This window comes from Tupaia chinensis, unplaced genomic scaffold, assembly GCF_000334495.1.
Source record: "Tupaia chinensis unplaced genomic scaffold, TupChi_1.0 Scaffold000477_1, whole genome shotgun sequence".
Classification (NCBI taxonomy): Eukaryota; Metazoa; Chordata; class Mammalia; order Scandentia; family Tupaiidae; genus Tupaia; species Tupaia belangeri.
Window position 1 is genome coordinate 1,673,145 of NW_006159986.1, and position 12,732 is coordinate 1,685,876.

A 12,732-nucleotide genomic window follows, 5' to 3' on the forward strand; every position below is an offset into this window, starting at 1 on the left:
CTCTCTGGCGGGCGAGCGCAAGCACCCTACAGTAAAAAAAAAAAAAAGCAAAACGCACTGGGCACATGAGCGTGTGTGCTTGCCCAAATCTTGAAAAGAAAATGGAAAAAGGAGAAATGGAGGAGAAGGGATTGCAGTGTGGCCACCCCCCTTCATGTGAGGGTGTGTTTTTTCACATTCTCTCTCTCTCTCTCTCTCTCTCTCTGGTGAGTGCACTCACTCTATGGCAAAAAAAAAAAAAAAAAGCCTTAAAAAAAAAAGAAATTCACTTTTTCTGGAGGAGGCAGAGGTCTTTATAAGTCTTTTTACTAGGCACAACTATGAATGACCTCATTTTGATGTTAATATGTTTCAGGTGATGACAACCTATGCAACACTCCTCATTTACCTCCCTGTTCTCCACCAAAGCAAGGCAAGAAAGAGAATGGTCCCCCTCGCTCACGTACACCTAAGGGACGCAGATTGGTATTTGACAATTTGCTGACAAGTAAGTCTCCTAGCAAACGAGAACAAGCCAGAGTTCACCAAAACAAGATAATTTCCTCTGTTCAAAAAGGTCAAGAGATCACAAAAAATTCTGAGAAGTATCCACTGGAGATTGAATCTGCACGTATGAGACTCTTCAAGCAAGAAGGTTTGTTCTCACAAGGCAGCTGCTGGTGCAGCCGTCATAAACAAGTCACTCTGATGACTCCAGAGGAAACCCAGTGGGTCTTCTAAGTCACCTTCTGTGGTGTCTAATGGTTCTGTTATGTTTGACACAGGCACTTGCTACCAGCAAGCAAAGCTGGTCCTGAATACAGCTGTCCCAGATCGGCTGCCTGCCAGAGAAAAGGAGATGGATGTCATCAGGAATTTCCTAAGGGAGCACATCTGTGGGAAAAAAGCTGGAAGTCTTTATCTTTCTGGTGCTCCTGGAACCGGAAAAACTGCCTGCTTAAGCCGAATTCTGCAAGACCTCAAGGTACCTTGAGAGTGTGAATTATGAAGCTCTTGCTAAAATTATACTTGGTTATTAAGGGTTAAGAAAATAGAAATTTAGGAAATTGAAGGTTTCCTCAAAACGAGACATTTTCAGTTTCACTGTCTAAATATTTCCAAATGAAAGAGCTTTCTTTCTTGTACGCTGTTAGCTCCTCAGAGATATTTCGGGTTCCATTAAATCTTTATCCAAGGCGAAATTAGCTCTCATGTTTGCATTTTTTTTCTAGAAGGAACTGAAAGGCTTTAAAACTATCATGTTGAATTGCATGTCCTTGAGGAGTGCCCAGGCTGTATTCCCAACTATTGCTCAGGAGATTTGTCAGGAAGAAGTATCCAGGCCAGCTGGGAAGGACATGATGAGGAAATTGGAAAAACATATGACTGCAGAGAAGGGCCCCATGATGTAAGTATTGCTCTGCTACATGTAGCTCTGTGGAAATCTACAGGGTCTTTTGCCCACAAAAGGAATATTCCTTGCATTTGCTCTATGAGAAGTAGTTATACAAAATTAAAGGAAAAAAAGAGAAACAGCTTCTAAATTTAAACTGGAACAAATATTTTTAAACTAATTGCTTGAAAACACTTGAATGTTACTTGTTCATGATGTGGAGGGTAGCAGTGACTAGAAAAAGGATCTTTAAACTTGTCTCAGTTAGGGACCAGCCAGTGGCATGTTGGTAAAGGTGGCTGGATCTCACACGACTGAGATCAAGTCCTGGAACAATGGCTTGAGGAATATGCTGGGTGCATGTACATATATGCCCAAAATCCCAAAAGGAGAATGAGAAGATTATAGTGTGGTCATCTCTCCAGGGAGTGATTTCTCACACACATATGCCCTATAGCAAAACTAAAAAAAATTAGATAAACTGGTCTCAACTCTAGTAATGTGATCTAAAGATAGCCCACATCAAACAAATTGGGTTAATGTGAATTTGGGTGTCAGCCGATGGTGTGGTGGTTAAGGTGCTGAACTCCTACATGACCGACAAATCCCCCTGGATCTAGTGGTTTGAAAATCATGCCGAGTGCATGTGCGTGCAAGCCCAAAATCCCAGGAGAGTGGAGAACAAATTGTGGCATGGCTATCCCCCTGGGGTGTAATTTCTCATTTTTCATCTCACTCTGTCTCTCTCTGGTGAACATGTACCCTATGGCAAAAACAAAAAGAAAAAAAAAAAGGAATTAATTTAGGGGCCAGACTGTGCCTAGCAGTCTGCATAAAATTGCCTTCAGGTTAAGTGTGTGAGGTATATTTGAAACATAAAAGCACAATGCTCTGTGGGACTAACCCACATGGGGAGGTACCCTAGATTTACTTCTGGGAACCTCCCTCAGTATGCAAGACACACGTGTGTTCATAATCTGGGGCTGGCTGAGGGTGGATTGTGGGGAAATTGAGACCTATGAGAGGGGTACTTTCTTTTTTTCTTTTCTTTTTTTTTTTTTTTTTTTTAGGGAGTTATTTTGCTCTAAGTCATAATGCGCTTGCCAGAGAGACAGAAAGACAAAAACGAGAAATGATCCCCCAAGGGGGATGGCCACACCACAATCCGTTCTCCATTCTCCTCTTGGGATCTTGGGCACGCATGCACATGCGCCCGGTGTGAGTTTAAGCCACTGGGTCTGGGACTTGAACTGCGGTCGCCTACATGGGAGTTCAGCAATGTAACCATTACACCATCTACTGGTAGAGGGGCACTTTATTTGTCTTTCTATTACAGGCACATGCTCATATGAGTAATAAATGAATAAACATTTTTTTTAAAAGGTGATTGTGGATACTAATTGTTTTTCTTTATATGTAGTGTGCTGGTATTGGATGAAATGGATCAGCTGGACAGCAAAGGGCAGGATGTACTATACACACTATTCGAATGGCCATGGCTAAGCAATTCTCGATTGGTGTTGATTGGTTAGTGCTTAATCAATCGTTTTTGTTTGTTTATGTAAAGAGCTATTTATTACTATTTTAATTTGACCAAAGAGAGACAGAAGGGGAAAGAGAGCGAGCAAACTGCCAGATCCGGGACTTGAACCGCAGTTGGCCATGTAGCAGTTCAGCACCTTAACCACCATTCTACCTGCTGGCCCCAGTGCTCGATTGTTAATGTCACATGTGGTTTTAAAGTGTTTTTTTCTATTCAGCTTATTTATGACCTATCATTTTAACTTTTTAAACACAATTATTTTATTTAACTTTGTTTATTTATTATAATTTGACCAGAGATGGACAGACTGAGAGAGGGGGAAAGAGAAAGCAAGAAAGCAAGCCACTAGGTCGGGGACTTGAATCATGGTTGGCCATGTGGGAGTTCAATACCCTTAACTACCGTGCCACTTGCCAGCCCCCTTATCATTTTATTTTAAACCAGCTTTTTGCTTGTTTTCTATCTTAAGCCAGCTTTCAGCAAAACAAGAAAATTACTGTTAAATAATTAATTTTAACCTAAGGCAAATCGGTTTTGTTAAATCTGAATAGAAATGACACATTGAGCATCCCTAATATAAAAATCTGAAATCTGAAGTCCTCACAGGTTCAAATTTTCTGAGCACTGACATGATGCCATAAGTGGAAAATTCCACACCTGACCTCATGTGATGGGTTATAGTCAAAGTACCACAATACAAAAATATTATATAAAATCACCTTCAGGTTATGTGTGTGAGGTATGTTTGAAACATAAATGAATTTTATGTTTAGACTTGGATCTCATCCCTAGGATATCTCATGACATATATGTAAATATTCAAGTCTTAAATCTAAAATACTTTTGGTGCCATCCATTGTGGATAAGGGATATTCAGCTTGTAATACTGAGATAGAAACAGTAGATTTTTAGGCTATGTTTTTTTCTTACCAGTGAACAATTCTAAGCTTAACTTGAAAAGAACTTTATATAATAGCTGTTGTGCATCTCACCTAAGGTACATCTGTTGATATACCTACTGGAGTGGGCTATGTAGCAAGAGGGAGGTAACCATTGGAATGCTGGATTATAAGTGGAAATTTAATTTAGCTTTTAGACGGTTTAGTTTTCTTTTTGGGATGATTTGGCCAAAGATAATTGGTATTTTTTATTTCCTCCTCAGGTATCGCTAATACCCTGGATCTCACAGACAGAATTCTGCCTAGACTTCAAGCTAGAGAAAAGTGTAAGCCACAGTTATTAAACTTCCCACCATATACCAGAAATCAAATAGCCACTATCTTACAGGATCGACTTAATCAGGTAGGTGCCTACCATTGTGCATGATTGTGTGTTCCTTGAATAACCTGTAATAGGAGAACTTAACAGCAGTTTTAAAAATATTTTTGCTTTGATTGCGTTACTAATGGGGTAGAGAGTTCCTATGAACCATAGTGAGGACATTTTAATCTGAAATTCTACACATGGCTCTATTGGAAGCCTTAACGTTGAAATAAAAGTAGGCGTTAGAGGACTTACTCAAATGTTTTCTTAATTGCCTTTAAAAGGTGAAAAAGTGTTCTCTTTTGAAAGTGATTGAATAGATTTTATTTTCTTGATTGCTTTTCTCTATTCATGATCCTCCGTCATCACATTTCTACAAAAAGCTTACATGCATGAAAATGTAAACATGCCATTTATTTATGAGCAGAAAAGGCACCTCTTATATCCTAAAGGGTGACCGAATTTGGACTTAAATGTGAAAATATTTATGTCTAGAACCTAAATTGCCACAGGGGAATCTTATAGTTCTGTGTCTTATCTGAAGGTGCCTAGAGATCAGGTTCTGGACAGTGCTGCAATTCAGTTCTGTGCCCGCAAAGTCGCTGCTGTCTCAGGAGATGTTCGCAAAGCCCTAGATGTTTGCAGGTGAGTTATGGCACTGGTGGCTGCTTTTATTAAAAAGGAGAAATGCTGTTAATTGTCTCATGTAACTCAAGTGAATGTGGCTTAAGAGGCTCCATTCTGCTACTTTTTATGCTCAGAAAGGAGGACTTGTTTCTCAGTGGGAAGCTCTGGATTTCCACCGTGTTAATGTCTGAAACATTATCAGTCCATTACCTACAGAGGGAGAAATAAATGAGATGTTGCTGGCACTCCCTGTGGTGATTATAGATTGGTTAATTACATTTGTATTAAAAAAGACTCCAGTTTACTTTTCCATTAGCTGGTCTCAAGCAGGTTTATTTATGGACCTGAACCATCTTTGCCTTTAGACTTTTTTCCCCTTCCTTTCTTTGTGAGCACCCCTTATTTCCTTCAGTTGGTGGTCCCCCACAGTTGTACTCCAGACCTCTTTCTCCCTTCCCATCCCCCTGTCCCTCCTGCTGGGGAAAGCCTCTGTGCTGACTGATGAAATTTCTTCCCTCCCAGTAGGGACACTGGGTCCATTAAAATGATACTTGCTGTGCTGGCCCGCTGGTCCAACCTCCCCCTACTTCCATGCAGAAGATCCAGGTCTGGCTTATGGCTTCCTGTGGGCAAAGTACTTTGGAGAGAGCAGTGGGAGAGTAAGCTCTTCCTATTGCTAGATTGCATGATCCTGAATTTAAAAGTTTTCCCTAGTCAGCAAACTACTTGAGTAAAGACTACAGCTATGAGCAATAGTCATGTAGGCTGGTATGGTTTAGCCTACACTCATCCAATGTCCATATAGCTGAGGACTCTCCTTTTAGATGTGCTGCGTATGGGCGGTGCTAGTTCTCCTTGGTCAGTCACCCACACTGTATATCCTCTCTCCTATTCATGACATTTTCTCATCCAAAATGTTATCATTGGCTCAATGTATGACCTCCATACTTGGCATCAACAAGAGGAAACCATGTTTTTTCAAATCCTTGGTCCACGAATTACTTCAAGGCAATAAGGTTCCCTTTATCTGAGATATAACCCAGTTTTGTTTGGGGACTTTAAAATTATGAAACATGTTTTTAGTTAATGTGCCTGCTTCTGAGCTTGGTGGTTTGGGGTGGTGTTTGGTTTGGCTCAGACTAAATTAATTTTGGAAATTTTTTTTATAGGAGAGCTATTGAAATTGTAGAGTCAGATGTCAAAAGCCAGACTATCCTCAAACCACTGTCTGAATGTAAGTAGTTTATCTTTTTCCTGTCTTTCTTTATAATTAGAAGCTTAGCTTTTCTGAGGAAAGCAATAGAGAGAATGTAGTTAAATCCTCACTTACCAATTTGTGTGTGTGTGTGTGTGTGTGAGAGAGAGAGAGAGAGAGAGAGAGAAAATTCTATCTACTTTATCAACCTTGCCTGCCAGTATTGTAGCCCATGCATTACTGGAAATGAGTTCCTCAGAGTGTTACATAAATGGCTGGAATGGAGTAAGCTTTCTTCCCATGCTCTAGGAATAAAAACTGCAGACGATGGGGCTGGCAGGTGGTGTGGTGGTTAAGGGTGTTGGACTCCCACATGGCTGACCGCAGTTCAAGTCTTGGACTTGGCGACTTGCTTTCTCACTTTCTCACTTTCTCTCTCTCTCTCTCTCTCTCTGTCCCTCTCTGGCAAAATTAAAATAAATAAATAAAGTTAAATAAAATAATTCTTTAAAAAAACCTCACAGACAATAGGGCCAGCAGTTGGCATAGTGGTTATGTTACTGGACTCCCACATGGCTGATCATAGTTCAAGTCCTGGAACCAGTGGCTTGACGATCACACTGGGTGCATGTGTGTGCATGCCCAAGATCCTGGGAAGAGAAGGGATTGCAGTGTAGCCAGCTCCTCTGGGCAGGGAGGATTTCTCACTTTCCATCTCACTGTCTCTGTCTCTTTCTCTACAAGTGCATGCGTCCTAGGGGAAAGACCTCTTTAAAAAAAAAAAAAAACTTGACAATAAGGTCACATCAGCCTGTCTCTGGATGCTTAATGATGAGTGCACTTTAGGTCTCAATATGAGTGAAACCAAAGCCTAACAAGGGAGAGTCCAGTGAAAGGACTGTGAGTTCAGCCTTGGACATCTCAAGCCTTTAAACAAGTCTAGGAGGGAAGAGGAACAAAAATCATATTGCTGCGGTAAACTGCTGTCTATCATAAATTACTTAATTTTCCTTTACCTCAGCCTTGTTCTTTTAGCTCTGGCAAATGTAAAATGGCCATGTCAATGTTTAATATCCAGTATTAATCTTTAGAAACAGTACATTTGATTATTTCTCTCTTCACACCTGCGATAGGCAGGATTTACTAAAATTGTTTCTAGCACTACAGTTTTGCATAAAATGCATTCTTTCTTTTTCATCAAATTGTTAAAGTATGTGTAAAATATTGGGCCAGCTGGTGGCGTGGTGGTTAAGGTAGCTGAATCCCATGTGGCTGACTGCATAGTTCAAGTCCTGGACCCAGCAGCTTGAAAACATGCCAGGTATACTTGCATGCATGCCCAAAATCCCTAAAGGAAAAATGGAGAAGGGCTTGTAGTGTGACAATTCCCCATAGGGAGTACCCGCTCACTTTTCCTCTCTTTTCTCTTTCCTTTAGAGAACGCATGCATGCCCTAGAGTAAATTTAAAAAGAAAGAAGGTGGTGAAGAAAGGAAGGAGGGAAAGGAAGCACATATGTTTATGTGTGTGTGTGTGTGTGTGTGTGTGTGTGTGTGTGTATAAAAAAATATATATATGAAGTAGCCTGGACTCCCACATGGCTGACTGTGGTTCAAATCTCAGACCTGGCAGCTTGCTTTCTCAATTTCCTTCTCTTTCTCTCTGTCTCTCTCTGGTCAATTTCAATAAAAATAATTTTGGGGAGGACCAGCAGGTAGTGTGGTGGCTGAGGTGCTGGACACTCCCACATGGCCAACCATGGTTGGAGTCCCGGACCTGGTGGCTTGCTTTCTCACTTTCTCTCTTTCTGGTCAAATTAAAATAAACGAGTGAATAAGTAAAATTAAATAACTAAATCTTTTTTTAAAATACTTTTTTAAAATTACAGTAAAATAAAATAATTATTTTTAAAAAAGAAGTAGCCATGACCAGCAGATGGCATAATAGTTACATTGCTGGACTCTCATGTAGTCAACTGGTTTGAGTCCCAGACCCAGCAACTTATAAAACTCATGCCGGGTGTGTGTGTGCATGCGTGCCCAAAATCCTATCCTCAGAGGAGAATGGAGGAGAAGGAATTTTGGTGTGGCCATCTCCCGGGGGGGGGGGGGGGGGGGCGTGCTTTCTCACTTTCTATCTTTTTGTCTCTCTCTGTCTCTCTGGCAAGCACATGCGTCCTATGGTAAAAATTTCTCTTAAAAAAAAAAAAGTAGCCAAAACTAGTGCTTGGGCTTATAGTAGGCAAACTATCCCAACGCATAGACTCAGATCCTGGTTTCCTCTTCAACTTTTCAGAATTTTCCCTTTCTAATAACATTTAGGCTTGGCTGTGACATCCTGGCACATGAATAGCTGAAGAGGTTGTGGGTTCCTGGCATAAATTATTAAGTTCTCAGAAAAGTCATGATGGATTTTTGCATAGAAAAATAGGACATAGGGGTTGGCAGGTGGTGTGGTGATTAGAGTGCTGGACTCCCACATGGCCAACTGTAGTTCAAGTCCCGGACCTGGTGGCTTGCTTTCTCACTTTCCCTTTCTCTGTCTGGTATGTACGTATGTATGTATTAATAAATAAATGCATGCAAATAAAATAGAAACAAAAAAACTATAGCATGATTTTCCAACAACCCAATATTAATCTAATTCCTACTTTTTGACTTCTGGTATATATGGGATTGACTTTTAATGGCTTTAGAAAGCTGTAGGGAGACTGACTTCAACTAAATGTAAGAAGAAACTTCCTAATTAAATAGAGCTAACTGGACTTTTTCGAAACATCGTGAGTTCCCAAGCATTGAAGATATAAAAGCTGATAGATGACCACATGTTGGGACTGTTTTAGAGGGTACTCAGTCACTGGGTTGGGAGTAAGAATAGACTTCTAAAATTCCTTTCAACTTTTAGATTCTGTTACCTGATCTGCAGTCTCTGGTTTCTCTATTAATCCTCTGCAGCATCCCATTTGTGGTAATGAAATAGAAGCAAATTGTTGTGGGGCAACTGCAAATGGTCTCAGGAAGTGACTTCAGGCAAAGGTTGTTACAAAGCAAATCCCTCCTCTGTCCTGTAGTTCATGCATCTCCAAACAATGGGGCCATAGTCCTATGCAGCTTGTTGGCAGTTTCCCAACCTCTGGCTTTTGAGATGGTGCTATCTGCTAGGATATCCAGTGACATTTTCTCAAGTGTTGCTCTACTGCAGATCAGCTTGGGCAAGTGAACGAAACCTTAAAGGTCATTTGGGGAGGCCATCTGGAGGACTGATAATGGGATTGACTTTACTGTCCACATTTCGCTGCTCATTTGATTCAAAATATTAGGTCTTTTTTTTTTTTTAGTCCTTAATTGCCAGACACAGTCATGATCTCTGCTTAAAGGTTCTGTTCTTTACCTTTAAGATACAAAAAACTTCCAAAACAGAATACAGTAATTCTCTGTCTGATCCTTAGTCTTTCATGAGGTGGATTTTTTTTTTTTAACATTAAATTACATTCCACAGGACAAAATAGCTCACTAATCTACCCGGAGAAAGATAACCTTACTTTCCAAGTCATACCACATTATTTTGACATCTCTCTGAGGATAGCATTCTCTCTCACCCACTGGCTTCTAGTTAGAGAGTTGGAACTTCTGCTTTGCAACTACATGACTGCACCTGGATTTCCTTTAGCTAAAACTTAGTACCTGTCTCAACACACACATACACAAAATATCTTAAAAATCTAGTTATGTACACAGAGGTATGCACCTATAATCCTAGCTGCTAGGGAGTCTGAGTCCAGCTTGGGCAACATAGCAAGACCTTGTCTCTCTGTCTCTCTTTTTTATTTTATTTTTTTTTAATTTTACCAGAGGGTGTGTGCTCTCAACAGAGAGAAGAAGAGGGAGAAAGCATCCCTCCACCCACCCGCCCCTGGGAGGGATGGTCATGCCACAGTTCCTTCTCCAGTTCTCCCTCCTTTTGGGATTTTGGGCACATACGGACCCAGTGTGTATGTTTGTTTGTTTGTTTGAGAGGTTTTTGCTATAGGGCGCATGCGCTTACCAGAAAGACAGAGACAGACAGAAAGCAAGAAATCACCTCCCGGGGGGATGGCTACGCTGCATTCCCTTCTCCTCCATTCTCCTCTTGGGATCTTGGGCATGCACGCACACGTGCCTGGCATGAGTTTAAGCCACTGGGTCTGGGACTCAAACTGCGGTTGACTACATGGAAGTCCAGCGACATAGCTATTATACTAACTGTTGGTTCCCCCCCGCCACCCCCAGTGTGTTTCTTAAGCCACTGGATCTGTGGGGTCAACCATGCGGGATCTGGCTTTCTTACTACAGACTTGGCTGACTTGACCTTGTCTCTTTTCATAAATAAATAAATAAATAAATAAATAAATAAATACTAAGCTTAATTTATTTACTTTATAGGTAAATCACTCTCTGAGTCTCTGGTTCCCAAGCGAGTTGGTCTTACTCACATATCCCAAGTTATTTCGGAAATTGATGGTAACAGGATGATTTGTAGCCAAGGGGGAACACAAGATTCCTTCCCTCTTCAGCAGAAGATTTTGGTCTGTTCTTTGCTGCTTTTGACCAGGCAGTTGAAAATCAAAGAGGTTACTCTGGGAAAGGTAAGTTGGGAATCTCAGCAGATAGAGTTAAAGTAGAGACGTAAATCTGCTTTGCATGGCAGATATTTTCTGAAAGGCCTATCATGCTCCTGCTGATGTGAATTAAAAATGGATTGCAGCAGTAAGAATAAATGCTGGTACTGTACAGAAGGCATGTTATTTCCTTAGGGTTGTGATCTAGAGTTAACAATCTGTTACTCATTCTTCCCTTCATTTCTGCCTCTCCCTATGAAAGAGATAAAGCCCTTTTCCTACTTTACAGTAAAGGTTTTGGAACTATTCGTGGAAGATTATGAGATTACAAAAGATGTGACTTTTAAGCAACATTTGTTCTCCCTTGTTTTCCTCCCAGTTATATGAAGCCTATAGTAACGTCTGTCGAAAACAGCAGGTGGCAGCTGTGGACCAATCAGAGTGTTTGTCACTTTCAGAGCTCTTGGAAGCCAGGGGTGTTCTAGGATTAAAGAAAAACAAGGAAACCCGCTTCACAAAGGTACAGCTAATTGCTTCTTTATGATAATGCCCTTTATTACCCTGTTTCAGAGAGCTTATCCTTTGCTAAAGTAAAGATTGAAAAATGACCACAGTTAGGTAAACTATTTAGTTTTTATTAGATAGAGTTCAGGTGTGTAAGGACTTAGAGTAGTATATGAATGAGATATAGTGTTCAGGCTATAGAAAAAGCAATGTTTCGCTTGCTTATTCCTTATGGGAAAAAGTTTATGGTTCAAGTTTGTGTAATGGGTTCCAGATGATGGTGCAGCAGTAACATGATGGGTTCTCGGGTCAAGTCTTGAGACCTCCTTGAACATGCCAGGTACATGGGGCTGGCCAAGTCGAGGGATAGGTCATGGCAGGAGGACCCTTTTGTCAGTGCCTCTCTTTCTCCCTCCCTCTCTCATGGAAGAAATAAATAAACTAAAAAAAATAAATAAATAAGTTTGTGCAATAACTTTGCTTTTGTGAGTTCTCAACTGTGAAGAATCCTGTTCTTTTTTTTTCTAGGTGTCTTTGAAGGTTGAAGAGAAGGAAGTAGAGCATGCTCTGAAAGACAAAGCTTTGATTGGGAATATCTTAGCTACTGGGTTGCCTTAAAGTCTTCTCTGACATCTCACCTAAAAGTATTCAGCTGGCAAATAGAGTTATGGAGTCTTCATTTTAATACTTGGTGCATTGAGGTCTGAAAACAAATAAGACCTTTCCTTCAAACCAATGAATTTTATTCATAGTTATGAATATTACCACAGAATCATGTCTTTGGGTCTTGTCGATTTTACCCATAAAAATGATCAAGTATATTCTTTTTAATTATGTTCACTACCTCTACCACTTGTATGTCTAACCAACATGCTTGCAAGTGTACAGATTTGTGTTGCGAAATGTGTGTATACCTGTTGGCTTCTTCATTGTATTTTGTTAAGAACTATGAGGCTAGATTAAGAAGAATGAAAAAGAATGATCCAGAAGAATAAGCAAGTCCACATGGAGATTTGGTGGACACATTTGTTGAAAAATGTCTTTCCTTTTGGAGTGTATTGTGTTCGTGTTGCAGATCCTACCACATTGTGACATTTTAAAGACTCCTTGAGTTCCTTGGGCATTCCTAAGGTTGTGGGGGTGGTAAGGAGAATGTAACTCAACAGATTGTGAATATATTTATTTTCAATTTGCATTATTTTGTCTTTTTAAGCAATCGCACTTCAAGAGAACTTAGGCTTTCAGAAGGTAATATGAAAATTCCTTCCCAAACTGTCCTATGGTCTTAGCTGCCGTCAGATGAAACCACTTGCTTCAAGATGTTTTAGTTTGGGTTCAGATTTTCATGTACACATAGTTTTCAAGTCTTATTAGATAAATTAATGCATATGGATACTCAAGACTCCTCTTTCCTGGGTTTGGGTTCCAGAGGCATTAGATGGCAATTTGTAACAGGGCCACCAGAGGGCACCATTATAACACTGACTGCTTTGAAAGTGCAGACTTGGGGCTGGGGTAGTTTTGAGGGAAGGAAGAGAAAGTACTTAAATGTGACCTGCTTAGAAGAGTGCTATACTTTGGTAATTCAGGCATATGCTTAAAATGCAAACCAGGTGTGTTGTGGATGGTCTT

The 12,732-nt window shown here is 40.4% G+C and overlaps 1 protein-coding gene across 3 annotated transcripts in view; it reads left to right on the plus strand.

Moving 5' to 3' along the window:
- Positions 1–12,260, plus strand: part of CDC6 (cell division cycle 6) — a 15,202-nt gene extending 2,942 nt beyond the window's left edge. For 2 of the 3 annotated variants that reach the window (XM_006155934.3, XM_006155933.3), the window contains exons 3-12: positions 356–634; positions 765–964; positions 1,212–1,387; positions 2,793–2,899; positions 4,078–4,217; positions 4,723–4,823; positions 5,975–6,039; positions 10,421–10,623; positions 10,976–11,116; positions 11,629–12,260. In XM_006155934.3, the coding sequence (XP_006155996.1) occupies positions 356–634; positions 765–964; positions 1,212–1,387; positions 2,793–2,899; positions 4,078–4,217; positions 4,723–4,823; positions 5,975–6,039; positions 10,421–10,623; positions 10,976–11,116; positions 11,629–11,718 (1,502 nt within the window). In that variant the 3' untranslated portion in view covers positions 11,719–12,260. The remainder of the gene's footprint in view (positions 1–355; positions 635–764; positions 965–1,211; positions 1,388–2,792; positions 2,900–4,077; positions 4,218–4,722; positions 4,824–5,974; positions 6,040–10,420; positions 10,624–10,975; positions 11,117–11,628) is intronic. The other variant, XM_027774764.1, reaches the window with a different exon arrangement.
- Positions 12,261–12,732: the final 472 nt, after the last annotated feature.